The 15,039-nt window shown below is 37.6% G+C and overlaps 1 protein-coding gene across 5 annotated transcripts in view; it reads right to left on the bottom strand.

Moving 5' to 3' along the window:
- Positions 1 to 15,039, bottom strand: part of ASPH (aspartate beta-hydroxylase) — a 125,282-nt gene that overhangs the window by 16,897 nt on the left and 93,346 nt on the right. For all 5 annotated transcript variants that reach the window (XM_060775379.2, XM_060775376.2, XM_060775378.2 and 2 more), the window contains 3 exons: positions 13,521 to 13,619; positions 12,191 to 12,280; positions 7,064 to 7,201 (listed from right to left, as the gene is read on the bottom strand). In XM_060775379.2, coding sequence (XP_060631362.2) covers positions 7,064 to 7,201; positions 12,191 to 12,280; positions 13,521 to 13,619 — 327 coding nt within the window. The remainder of the gene's footprint in view (positions 1 to 7,063; positions 7,202 to 12,190; positions 12,281 to 13,520; positions 13,620 to 15,039) is intronic.

Genomic DNA, 15,039 nt, shown 5'->3' with positions numbered 1-15,039 from the left:
AAAAGGGGTTTACATGCTACCATCTGAGAGCTCAAGGGAATTTTAAAGGAATAACTCAGAAAACATAGGTTACAAAATATATGCAAGTTTTCAACCTTATGATCTACTGAGGTGACAGAAGTCCAAAATGGTATAATTTCAAATGTTATTGAGAAGAATACTGTTATTATGGATTAAAACAGAAGGAGAATTCTACTGGATTATACTGAAAGTAACATAAGGCTCTCACATCAGATCAGGATTGGAATCCTGTTGATAATCCTGGCCAATTTAAATATTCCACCTTAAACAATAATGGCATAAAACTAAAAAAAGACAACTGCTAGCGTACTGCACCAATTTAAGTTGCAAGGACTCCTACAGTTGATAGTTCTTTCACCCATGTTGGTTTCCCAATTATCTGTCAAATAATCTGCACCAGTGAAATAAAGTTCAAATGACTTTGCAATCTGACATGATGTAGGTTAGTCATTTCAGTTCACTTTGTTGCTATATTAGTTTGAACCTGTTGGGATCCTTCCTAAATATCAAATTAACATTAGCAAAAAATGCAGATTGGCTGTTTAAGTTGTTGGTGTTGGTGTGGGGGAGGAAGGTTGGCAACATTATCCCTTATCTCTAAATAATGTAGAGTGAAATACTACAAAATCATTTATTTGCTTCCATTTGGCAGAACAGAAAATACTGAGCCACCATGGGGCAGTGATTTGAGAGATGGTCCCAGGGAAACTTCAATAAGTCATGGAAACCCACTGGGTAACTGGGCACGTAACACTCTCAGATTAAGAACAAAGCAATAGCAAGCCTCCTTGCTATAAAGCTTCCTAAGCAAACTCTTTGATAGGCTCACCATAAATCTTGAAGACACATAACAAGAACAGAAACATAGAAAAAGAAGGGAGAAAGTAAGAGAACATCAATCCACTCAAATAGAGAAAAGTTTTACTTAGTACTCCTTACAGCCCACAACTACCTTTTCTTAAGGAAACTGTTATACAGTATTATACAGTCAGCTCATAATCACTGCTGGATCATTTGCCACTGCCAAGACTTTACCCTTGGAAGACAATCATACTCAGCCCCAAGTGATAGCCCATGACTATGAATATCCATGGCATTAAACTGAAGCAGAAACAACATGTATTGTAATTATAAACTCAGGGCTATCTGATCCAACTGCAAAATCAACTGTGGGATTTTTGAAGAGTAAAAGAGGCCCTTGATTATTAAACAGTTAGTCCACTTTTGACTAATCATTACTACTATTATAATTGCTACATTTGCTTTTCTTGTATATAGGCTTTGATACTGAATTTAAGTTCTAAGAAGAACATGTGAACTCTTTATCTCTTTAAAGTGCAATACTTATACTTTGATTTACACATGAATGTCTCCCTTCAACATGGCTTCCCTTTTTTGAGCACTACAGTCAGCCACATTCACTGGGGATAGGGACATAGAACCCCACGAAAGTGTGTGTGTGTGGAGGGGGGTATTTTTTGCTCTTTTATTTTGATTCTTGTCTGTTCATATTATTTAACTCTCCATCAATATAATTTTTTAAAATTCACCATTTCTTTTAAACCTGAGAGCACACCTGTTTAGGAATTTCTAGGCCCTCTAGCAATATCCTGTGGTCAATTTCCGTAGGAAGTTGAGAATAGAATTGCACTTAAAGATTTGGAGATTCTTAGAGTGAAAATTTTAATCAAACCATGACTAGTGAAATCCACAAAAGGCAAAAATGCTGGTGGAGAGACAACTATAATATTTAAAGTGTCTTCAGTACTGAATAGAAGAGATTTTAATATGGCCAGTGCTTTCCACCTTATGTGGTTAATGTCAAAATGATAAACTTCCAAATAGATAAATATGGTTTAGATAACCTTTCAGCAAAATGGTGAATAATTCACAAATTCAGAGTGTATGATGAAAGGCGCTTACTCAGATTTCTCAGCAGTAAAACTAGAAAGAATAGAAGTATGAAACGCCTTTGAAAGTAATGAAACAGCTGTCTTTATTAAGCTTGTTACCACTCTCTTGAGAATGCTATAACATGCATTGCTTGCAGAAAAATACAGCTCATTATTAGTATTAGCTTCTTTTAAATGCTGAAATAATTTTATAGAGCATTAACATAACATTGTGAAAGCTATCAAATGTATGCTCCCCCCCCCCAAAGAAATATCCACACAACTAATAATTTTAATTCCTTAGGCAAACTTCCAACTCTGTTAGCTACCTTAGGCACCCAAAACATAACACCAATTAAAACAAAATATATATCTGTACCAGCAGAAGTGTTTGCTGCAAAGAATACAAAGCAGCAAGGAGAAAATCAGTTGCCAGTAGCAGTCAAGGAATATGCTATTCTAACCCCCATGGCACTATTTCATTGCATTGCTTCGTAATCACATTTCATAAATCTCATTTAACTTTCTCTTTTTTCAGTTAGCAAATATTAGCAAAACTGATTACAAGATCATGATTGCATATAGAAATTATAGAATTTTTTTGGCTTCTTGCCAATTGTCTTACTAAATAAAGGACTAAACTTTTTTTTAAAAAAAAATCAACTCAAAAGACAAAAAAATCTAGATATCTGAAGCTCAGTTTCTTTCTTGTTCCCAAACATTTATCTCTGGGCAATAGTACATTATGTGACTCCGCTTTCCCCATAAATTAACAAATTTTAGTGTAAACTAGCAATTACAAACATGGATGGCAAATAGTGCAATGGAGGAGCCCCCCCCCCCCCCACTTTAACAGAGAAACTGAACATTTCTGTACACATTTCTTCCCTTTGGATGTTTAGATTTCATAAATATACTTGTGCTCAGACTGTTACGATTGAAAACACTGCGACTATAAAAGAGCTATACTTCTAATAATTTTTTTCCTACATCTCTTCAAGTAGAGAGGGAGGGGGGAATTGATTCTCTTTCAGAGACAGCAGCCATTGAATCTACTGTTGCTGAAGTGTATCAGGTATGTGAACCACTTTTGTAGTGCCAGTAGGGAATTCATCACATTGAGGTCCTGAAGTTGGGCCACAGCGTGGCAAGTCCATGGGGCAGAGGAAGAAACCATCACACCGTGCTTCCCATTGCCCCCTTCGCCATCACACAGGGGAAGCGGTTGCTACCCAGCTTTCCCTGAACTGTCCTTGGCCTACTCAATCAGAACATGGGCAGTCACCTATGTTCTAAATTCTTCTTCCCAGCACGCTTTCAACATGGAGCCAGTGTGGAGCCCTGCCAGAAGTAGCCCTACATCATGTGACCCTATATTACTAAGAAAAAGAGGCCTCAATTTAATCTCCTGTCAATTCTTCTATTATTACAATAAAGAGAGGAAAGGAATGCATCCAATCTTGGGAGAAAATAAGGGTATAAATTCAATAATATAAATAAAATAAATAAAAACAAACCCCCAAATAGGGCAGAACAGCTATAGGAAGTATTGTTCCACCAGAAACCAGGATGGGGAGCCTCTCCTCTGCTAGGTATGATATCTTGGAATAATTCAAATTTTTACTCAATTAGAGTGTATCCAATTAATTTATATAATCTTAGTGATTCACATTACATCTCGGCTCTAATTGAAACTTACAATTAGATTACAGTTTCTTTTGGAAAAGGTATTATGGTGAAGAGTGTTGCCAAATGTAGAAGTGTGGTTATATAATATCATTTAAAGGGGTATAGTAATAAGGGATTCAAAAATCAGATAATGAATGGAGGCAGGTCTGCATGTTTGTATTAGTGTTTGTACTTTTTATGTAGGTTAGTAGTGGGCTATATTACATAAAATATAGCTGTGAAGTCTCTGTTTTATATATAATAAATATTTTGATTCTTTGAATTATTAATGCTTTTTGTTATGCTCCCTTTTTGAATATTTTTTGAATTAAATATAAGAAAAACAAAAGAAAAAGGCCCTTGTGGTCTCTCACTGGCACCCTTCCTTCCTTCTCTCAGAGTCGGCTGTTGGTAGAAGAAGTCTTTTCAACAAATACAGATGCCAACTCTGCCCACATATTTACTTAGGAAATGTCATTACAGGACCTAATCATATTGATCACAATCTTAGAGATACTCTTATTTGCTCATCTTTTAATGTGATATATGCCATTCTCTGTCAAGAATGCCCTTAATCTCTCTTGCATGGGGCAAACAGACCAGTCTCCGCAGTACAGAATTTATTTGTCGTGTCAGGGCAATCAGTCAATTGTATTACATTTCTAACAGAACAAAACAAACAGACAAAACACAAAATTTGCAAGTTTGGTAGTTGATTAAATGTCCTTTGACCAGCATCTGGCCACTTGGAGTGCCTCTGGTGTTGCTGCAAGAAGCTCCTCCATTGTGCATGTGGCAGGGCTCAGGGTGCATTGCAGTAGGTGGTCAGTGGTTTGCTCTTCTCCACACTCGCATGTCGTGGATTCCACTTTGTGGCCCCATTTCTTGAGGTTGGCTCTGCATCTCGTGGTGCCAGAGCGCAGTCTGTTCAGCGCCTTCCAAGTCGCCCAGTCTTCTGTTTGCCCAGGGGGGAGTCTCTCATTTGGTATCAGCCATTGGTTGAGGTACTGGGTTTGAGCCTGCCACTTTTGGACTCTCGCTTGCTGAGGTGTTCCAGCGAGTGTCTCTGTAGATCTTAGAAAACTATTTCTAGATTTAAGTAGTTGACATGCTGGCTGATATCCAAACGGGATGAGCTGGAGATGTCTCTGCCTTGGTCCTTTCACTATTGGCTGCTACTTCCCGGCGGATGTCAGGTGGTGCAATACCGGCTAAGTATAATTTCTCCAGTGGTGTAGGGTGCAGACACCCCGTGATAATGCGACATATCTCATTAAGAGCCACATCTACTGTTTTAGTGTTGTGAGATGTGTTCCACACTGGGCATGCATACTCAGCAGCAGAGTAGCATAGCACAAGGGCAGATGTCTTCACTGTGTCTGGCTGTGATCCCCAGGTTATGGCAGTACAGAATAAATTGACATAAATCAGACATTAGGAATGGGAATACACAAAACCCAGTTCCAAAACATTTCAATATTCCTAGACATTCCATCTCAGACTACAGAACAGGACTCCTTAAACAGATAAAACTACAAAGCAAGATTGTAAAGATAAATGGCTCAACTGGAATATATCTAAAACTTTAGTCCATGAACAATGGATTGAACAGAAACAATGGATTCCTGGCATACTACATATGGCATTATAATGCTAGTTAACACCCTAACCTCATGAGGGTTCTCTTCTTGATTTTACTACATTCCAACAGCTTCCTTTATCATTAATATGGTTATTTATTCACCTCATCACCACACCCTTGAGTTTTGCTATTCCCACTAGAAACCACTTGGTTATAGGTATAAATGTGTGCCTCTAGGCATGTTATTCTATGCATCCAATGAAGTAAACTTAATGAAAACATATGCTACTAACTTCCTTTTCTTAGTCTTAAAGGTGCTACAAGATCCCTTTGCATGAAGGAGAGAGATATGTAACTCTGGTTAGAGAACTAAACAGTTCACTTAGGTCAAGGGCTACTCCATTCTAACCCGTAGAAGAAGAGCTTTACTTGTAAGTGGTTCCCAATGAAACCAATCAATATCTTTCATAAAATACAAAGCAGACTTAAAAACAACCCAAGCTCCCTTGCTTTTAACAGAATATAATTACCAGAAAGCTACAGACTTCAGACAAAAAAACCCCCAAAAACCTCAGACTTCTACCTCAGAGAACATTGTAAGTGTTCAGGTGTAAGCATACAATATTAAGAAAAATATCATTTATAATGTTATGTTTTAGATAGAAAACTATCAAGGGAGGACATTAATGTTTTATTAGCACATCATATTAAAACATTCTACTAGTATACTGAAAACACTAAATTAGAAACAAATTTTTTTAAATCAACAGCAGTTTCTGAAGCCACTGCCCTGATTTGCCCTTTGACATAAAACAGAAGTAGAAATCCCACTAACATTTTGAAAAGCAATACTTATTCAAAATGTGTTTTCTAATAACAGACTCTTCGCCGTAATTTAAGAGCAGCAGAGACTACCTATTATAATTTACTTGCCTAAATTGAAAGCTAGAAATACTGATAGTTGCATTTTAGATTTGTTCAGCTGCCCTTACATTGCCTACCTATGCAGTGAATCCTTTAAAAGTTATGAGAGCACAAGGGAAAAAGAACTGTCCTCTTATATGCTCTAATTACAACATTTAGTAATTTAAGACTTGCTTTGTAGTAATTAACCTGAATTACTATGGCCATCCTCATTTGATGAACTCAAAAACCACGTACTCATTTGTATTTGCTACTTAACATACCTCCACAATCCATTTCTTCCTACAATAGTATTAAAACAATCTGAACATGGGTTGAAGAATGATAAGTATAAGTCCTAAGAACTATTTGTCCTGACTAGAGTATACCTACAGTAAACCCACGAACTTACCAAATATGTTTTCACCATTTTTTAAACAAAGCTAATATAGAAACAGGACCAAACAAACAAGATCGGCAAAATGAGAAACTGCAAATAATAGATTTGCCAATTTCTACTCAAAACAATATGCTACTAAGTTAGTAACATTGGAAGCTGATTTGGTGCATTTAGTTTGGTATTGTTAACTGCAAAAGGTGCTGCTATCTAGGATTTCAGGTAGAATTCTTGGAACTAAATGAAAATTCCTAATGATATCTTCTCTATTTAGTTTCCAATATCTGGAATCCTCTTGGACAGAAAGGGTATAAGTACTATGGAAGCACTATAAAAAGATATTTCCTATATGATGTCTTAGTTCTTTTCTCTTGGTGGATAACTGCAGCAAAATGATGTTAGTATTATTATTATTTATTATTTACAATATTGCTATCCAACCTTTTCCAATCCCAAAGGCGACTCTAAGCAGTTTACAAATTGGCAGCCATTCGATGCCATAATAATCCACAATATACAATTAAAACATTTTAAAAGCATTATAAAATTAATACAAAAACCATTTAAACCATATAATAGCCAATGTCTTCCTGTTCCCACCTTGACGAGTTCTGTATAACCTGTTTCTTTTGCTGTCCACCAGGGTTGAGCCTTTAATCCTTTGACGTTGTACAGAGAGCGCTGCCAAACAGATGCAAAGTGACCCCGTTGGTGTCCAAGTTCATACCACTTGTATGCCTAGAAGATTAAAATGTTTTAATTCATTTGCATAGTTATGCCTTAGCAAAGAAGGATAACAATATTCACATCAAGAATCAGCACTTGCTCTCTTCATATTCTTCCAAACAGCAAGTTTCTTTCCCTTACCCAACAGTTCACTTCAGTCTCTTCATGCTTCATGCTAGCTAAGGCTTCTGTGAGCAGAGAACCAAATGTTTCATTAACTCTCTTTGACTAAATTAATCAAATTTTGGACATTGTATGTTTTCCCTATAGTTTTATCCCAATACAACAAATTCTTTGTGCCATACAGAACTACAGTTACCTAGTAACCAACACAAGTACAAATTAAGTCAATGCATACTGAATTATAGGGGGACTTGTCTTATGTAATTTGTAGTCTACCTACTAGAAGAGGCAAATAAAGAGGCAAATAAAGCAGATCCCTACATTTTCTACTTCCCCATTTACAGATTTTTTTTAAAAAAATAATCCTATTTAAAACACCAACAAGTCTGAACTGACTCAAGTGAATTTGATTCAGGGACAAGGAGAGAAGATTTTGGATTGTATCCAATGCAATTCAGCAATGGCAGCACTAAAAGAATGAAAATCTCCTTCCTCTCTGTGAAAGTATTTCCATTCAATTTCTCATGAGCTCCTCTTCTCACCACAGCTCAATTTCAAATCCCATACAGTTCTGACGATTATCCAACCTGAAAAGTTATAAGTGAGGGGGAGTCACGGAGGAAAGAGGGAAAGTATTCCCTATGAAAGCACCGTATTAAATACATCCAATTAATATATTGCTCCACCAACCAAAAATCAGTGGAACCCAATAGATCTTTGCATGTACATGCAATTTCCATATTATTCTCAAGTGTTATACTAATAGGCTGGCATTTCATAAACAAGGTGCTTCAAATCTATTTCAGATTCATGGAATGGCCTACAGTTTCAAGTCATGTTCTTAAAATAGCCATGACTTGCAGGGAGAAATCAGGAAGAATGGCATAGAGAGGATAAAGTTCACATTTTCTTCATACTTGCCTTATGTTGGGTACTTGCCTAGCATGTGCAACTCTAATGAGTTTTGAAGGAAATGACTTTCAGCAGAAGGCATTAAGCAGCTGAGGCTTCGAGAAAAAAAAATTGAGAAATGGGGCAAAACCAAAAAGATCCTTTATGGCTGCTATAAATCAGCCAGTCTTAAATGGTGTGGCTTCCCCTCCACCCAACCATTAATCTGGGAAACTAAAAAAAATCAGGCAATTAAAAATATATCTTTAAAGTGGGAGATTTTTTAGTTCCTGAACTGGAAAAATGGCTTTCCATTAGTACCTTGCTTTATAGGGCTCCAAGTAGAGGTTTAGAGACCAGAATTCAAATCCATGCTGGGCTATGGAAATCCACTAGGTGACATTGGATAAGCCACACTCTCAGGCAATGGCAAACTTTCTCTGAATAGATATTGCCAAGAAAACACTGTAACAGGTTTAGCTAAAGGCTACCATAAGTCAGTCTGGAAGGCTTGGGGAGAAGAAAAAGAATATTCCACTTCTAGCACCAGCATGAAGCTCGCTCAAAACTTAGATACTTTTTTAAAAGAGAAATTTACTCTACTATGTAGTTCATTGTCATTACCCTTTATCGTGTTTAAAAGTTACTTGTTGAGTTAATTCTCTTTCTTTTTTATTTATTTTTTAAATTACATTTTCTTTGGATAAGATAATGGCATAAAACACTCATCAAAAAGTCTCTAAAGATGTCTAAAATGCTTTTCAAACGTACCTGTCACAATTAACTAGGGGAAAAAAGTTACTCATTACACCAGTGAAGTGATTTTGTTTCCACTCATTATGTTATTTTTGAAATGTGGCTTCATTATATTGTCAACAACAACAACAAAAAGGAAGTGCCTCATTACAGATAATTATGTTACTTTTAGCATATTACTTCCAAGCTCTGTGTTGGATTTAGGGCAGGGATAATGAGTGGCATTTATTTAGGCTGGCAACAAACCAAAGGATTGTTTTTATGCATTTAACAGAAACATTTCAGTAAGATGCTGAGAAAAGGGAGCTTGGTCTGCATATATTTATGAGGAGTGTTCATTAAAGATTTCCCCTGACCCACTTCTATTTATCACAGGACACTGAAACTGCACATGTGCAATGATAAAAGTCAATTTACAATTCAGAACTGATAACGGTCTTGATTTTATAGGTGCTGAAGTGGTGTGAGGTTTGATGACAGACCCAGTGGTAAACAGAACAGTCATCAAGTTTACTTGAAAGGCCACACACCAAAGGAGATGGTCGATGAGATGAAAGATGTTTATGGTGATGATTCCCCATCATATGATGTAGTCAAGAACTAGCATCGTCAATTCAAATGTGGTTGGACTTTGGTGCAAACAGCTCCAATTCCAGGGCGACCCCACTCTCTTGATGAACACACCATCCAGCAAGTGGAGGTTGCCACTTTGGACGATCGCTGCATAACCATTTGCCACCTAGCCCAAAATGCCAAGATTCGTGTGGGGTCCGTGGAAAAAACCATACAAGACCATCTTCACATGCATAAGGTATCCGCTCACTGGGTCCCCGGCTGCTCACACCTTTTCACAAGCAGGAACGAGTTGAATGCTCTCAGGCTCTATTGACGATGTGCCATGAAACCAGGAAGACTTTTTCAAAAGACTAATCAAAAGCTGGCTCCATCACTATGATCCCGAGACTGAACCCCAGTCGATGCAATGGAAGCATCATGACTCACTGCCTCCAAAGAAGGCATGTGCCTAACTCTCGGCAGGCAAGGTCAAGCTCACAGTATTTTGGGTCCAGCACAGAGTAGTATTGATGGATTTCCTAACAAAGGGTGCCATGATCATTGGGGCATACTATGCTTCACTGCTGCAGAAATTGTAGGAGGCCATCAAAACCAAGAGACGTGGAATGCTCACCAAAGGTGTCCACCTTCTGCAAGTCAATGCACCAGTTCACAACTCACATCTTGCTCAAATGGAAGCAATCGCCTGTGGCTTTGAAATTCTACCGCATCCCCCTTATTCACGAGACCTCAAACCACCTCTTTCCAACAATGAAGTTATTTTTGAAGGGTAAGCATTTTTCAGATGATGAAACTCTAATTTCCAAAGTCACAATGTGGCTTTTGGAGCAACCTGTTGACTTCTACAAGCAAGGTGTTTACAGCTGCTTAAAAAGATAGGAGAAGTGTTTATCCCTAGGTGGTACCTATGTAGAGAAGGACTAATAACTGTGCCAAGTTTAATTGCTCTCAGTCCACAGGAAGTGGGTCAGGGGAAATCTTTAATGAACACACCTCGTACCTGTTCCCTGCCCAGTGTCGCTTACTGATGTACCTTCCCTTACCACCCATACTATCAAACCTGTACCAGAGCACTTTGCATACTGGTGCTCATTGTAAATGCATCTTGTTATACCTAAACATACTGCATTTACAGCACCTCTGCAGTACCTTACATATAAGGCAAGATTTTAAAGAGGATTAATCCACAGTGCATTTTATGTGGCAGTGTAAAAGCAATCCATAAAACTTCTCCAATCAAAACATTTTGAAAGCTGAACCCTTCAGTCCTAACTGAAACTGTAGATGATAAATGTGCGCCATCAGCGATCATGATTATAAATGCTTATGTATCGATTTCTAACCGTGATTAAATTTTAAATTTCAGCATATCCAGCAATATTTTTCTTTAATTTAAAAACAGACCTTAGAGTGACAGATTCAACAGTATAGCTTTCTGTTCATTTTTCACAAACCCAATTTATGCCTCCACTAACTTTTACTCATTTTGCCCACACAAACTTTTAACTACTATTCATGGATCCATTTATGATGTGGATATCATAAATCATATGGGAAATTAAACTGGTGTTCGAAACCTTTAAAAACCCTGCATGTTGAGCTTTTTCATGTGTGCATTGGACACCTACACACAAGGGCCATCTCCCACAAGATATGTAAAGCATCAACTATTTCATCCCCACATGTGATGATGAATAATTAGGATAGTTTTTTCCTGCTGCTCCTGGTAATGAACAATTCTTAAAAATGCTCATCTCTGTTTGTTAAGTATCCATTGCAAATACATTTCCTCCACAATCACCAACTGAAGGGCACAGCAGAGAAAAATCTACTGTTGAAAATGGAAGGTGGTTCACAGTTCATCCTCTCGCCAAGTAATGGGAGTTTTTATACTTTGCTTCTTTGTTGTCCTGATCCACTCCATTCTTGAAAATGACAATGGCAGAAAATGAGCCATTTGTCAACTACATCAGCTACTTAACTGAATGAAACATTAATCTACATAAAGTCTAAAAATATGAGTAGGTATTATATCACATTTGGCTATGAGGTTGATTTCCACCCTCACTCCATGACTGAAATGGCCAAAAAACATTTGCAATGCCCTCCCCAGTGAAATAATTTTGGCAGCTGTTAAATCAGCGGTCAAAATGAAGAGCCATCTTTCTCAAGCAAGAAATATGAAAAGCAAAGAGATTTCTTACTCCATCTTGTCAACACTACCAATAGAGCTATCTCATAACCCAACACCTCACCCTGCCCTTAACTGAAGTTATCTTGCATTCTTCACTCCACAGATGTAAAGGATGGGATATCTTCTAATAAAAGGGCTGGCAGAGCTATTAATGGCAGTTTCTATGGCTAGGAACCTGCAATCAGCATAATGCTTTCTAGATAATTTTCTGGGACTAGACCTTCTCTGTCATTTTGTACATTTTTCCTGAAAACGGTTATCTTCCTAGGAGTAGATTTCTCTAACTTCCTGTAGTCCCATTCTTCAGTATGAGTTGTTTGTAAGTCAGTTGTTTGTAACACAAAGACTACCTGTATTACCAACTTTACACATTGAAGTTATAATGGTGAAGTCTCCCAATCATGTTCCTCCTGCCCACCTGCTTTTTGGATAATATTCAAAGAATAACTGCTAAGTTCTACCTCACTGTTTCCAACACGTTGCATGGCATCTCCCAAATGAAAATAAAAGCGACCGTCATCAGTACCAGGGTCTCCTGTTTCTAGACCTTCCTAGAGGAAGGAGAAAAATGTGCAGTCAGATGACAGATACTTCTAATTCAGCTCCATGCTTTTCTGTGTAAACTCTGTTAAAAGTGCAAATTACAAAAATTGTTCCATTGTTAGTCACACTTTAATCCTAGATATTTGCTTCTATCAACTATCCCAGATATTTAATTGTACAACTTCATGGGCCATACATGCCTGTTTATTATATTTTATTGATAGCCCACTTTTCTATCAATAAGGGCCTCAAGGCTGTGTGTGTTTTATGTGAAAACAAAACACAATTCAAACACTATATAATACTAAGTTGCAAAAATTATTTAATAGACAATACTATATTTTTAAAAGTATGTGAAGGGCACCTCACAATTTATGCCCAACCCCAAATAGCTTTCAGTAGAGAATTGTGCCTGGATTCTATGGTACAATTCTTCATTTGAAGGTTGACCAATTTTGGTGAAGTTGAGAAGGATTCTTAGTGGGTTGGTCCTTTGGATCTTGACAGGCCAAGTGCTTTGTAGGCCATATAATTTCAAGATACTCAGTTCATGGTTTGGTTGTAGTGGCATCTGAACATGGGCACTTGTTTTGTTTTTCTCACAATCAAATAGAAAAAGAATCCATGCATTGCTCCCAGTGCAACTACAAGAAATCAAACAAAGTGTAGCAGCACACTGCTAATAACAGATAAGACCGAATTTCGTGGTCCCCTGGTTTATTCTGTATCATCCAGCCGTAGCCACTGTGCAGTCTGTTATTTATCATTCCTTTTTCCTGTCTTGCAGTCTTTGCTAGGAAGAGCCAAATTTTCTGCAGCTGTAAAATCTCTAGGAGATGCTCTCTGCATCTCTGCAGGGTAATTTAGTGTATTAACTGCTGAAATGCACTTTCAGAAAAAAATCTCAAAAAATGTTATGTGAAGTGTCTGTCAGTAGCAGAGTAAATAGGGAGGAAGAAGCAGTGATAAATAACTGAATACAGTATGAACAGGAAGAGATTTGTATGTAGAAATATAGAAAAAGAGAATTGTAGAATTGGAAGGGGCCCCATAAGTCACTGGGTCCATCTCCCTTTTCAATGCAGGTTCTCCAGCAAAACTGGATATAGATTGATATTCATTTCTGGGAACATCTCTAATGCTATATGGATAGAATGTTAACTTTGTACTTAGCATCCCTCATCCCTTCCCATTTAATTTGTGGTTTCCAAAAGATGAAGACCAGCAAGATCTTAATGTGATTGTTACTTTCAAATATGGAATGCTTTCTTCAATCTTGTTCTCTGCCTTCAAAATGAAGCCATAATGCACTTTAGCAAAGCCATCATTTGGAGCCAGGTCCAGAACCTGTTGGAGAGCAAAACAAATCATTATAGTTCTAACCCAATAGTGATTCTGATTATAAATTTACAGTATTTAAAGATGTCTACTGATATATTAGCAATTCTGACGGATCTCATACAGTTTTCTTTCCTTCTGTATACAGAAGTAACTATTCTGTCAGTTACCTAAAGGGAGAACTACACACCATGGAACAGCATTGGTACAGTCTTAGGTAAAGGTAAGTCCAGTCCTGTCCGACTCTGGGATTGACGTTCATCTCCATTTCTAAGCCAAAGTGCCAGCATTGTCCGTAGACACCACCAAGGTCATGTGGTCAGCATGACTGCATGGAGCTCCGTTACCTTCCCGCCAGAGAAGTACCTATTGATCTACTCACATTTGCATGTTTTTGAACTGCTAGGTTGGCAGAAGCTGGGGCTGTTAGTGGAAGCTCACACCGAACCCCGGATTTGAACCTGTGACCTTTCGGTCAACATGTTTAGCAGCTCAGTGGTATAACCCACTCTGCCACCGGGTCTTAAGCCTCTTCCTATTCCTTGCTGCATGTTCCTTAGGTCTGTGGAAGCCATTAGGCTAGGATTCATGGTAAACATGGACAGGTTGACAGCAGGCTTGTAGGACCAGGTTTATCTTTCACTTGAACATATAGGAACTCCTATAAATTAGTCAAAGAGGTATAGGATTCACAGAAACCTTTTATTAAAGCATTTAGAGTGGGTCCTCCAGATCTGAAAGGACTTCTAAGGCAATTCAAAATGGATGAAAACATTAAAATCAATATATGAAAACTTTTAAAAACAAGCTAAACAAACCTCTCCAAATAACATTATGTAACATGATTTTTGTTTCTGGATTATAAATGTCATTTCCAAATTGGTTCTATCATAAAACATGGACAAACTTTATTACACTGAAAAACTTTGTTTTTGCAGGATATCCTGCAGCACATTTTGTTATAGATTTTCAATGCCTATCTCATTGAGTGTCAACCAAATCAACTTAGTTGGTGGCAGCCACAAAAAATGAAGTTTTTGGAGTATAACAGCTTTCAGTACTTTCAAAGTAAAGTACCACACAATTAAACAGGAATAACACTTTCAAACCAGGAACATACTTTATTTTTCAAATTTTGTTATGAAGTATAATTTAAAACCAGTTACAACTGCTAGAACAATATCAAAAACCACAAGCCATGTGGAACACACTGTTTAACCTATAAACCAGAAAGATGAAACCAGCCTAAAATCTTCTGACAGGGTGTCCCATAGCTGGTGTGTGCTACAAAGAGAACCCTGTCATAGGTACACATCTAGATAACTTTGTGATTTTTAACTACGGTTTCTGATGATGATCTCAAATTTGGAGGCAATCTTTCACATATCCTGGCCTCAAGCTTTTAGTTTTCTAAGTCAAAGGTAGCGCC

The sequence above is a fragment of the Anolis sagrei genome, chromosome 4 (assembly GCF_037176765.1).
Source record: "Anolis sagrei isolate rAnoSag1 chromosome 4, rAnoSag1.mat, whole genome shotgun sequence".
Classification (NCBI taxonomy): Eukaryota; Metazoa; Chordata; class Lepidosauria; order Squamata; family Dactyloidae; genus Anolis; species Anolis sagrei.
The sequence above is the reverse complement of the archived record's forward strand: the minus strand, read 5'-3'. Positions and strand labels throughout refer to the sequence as shown.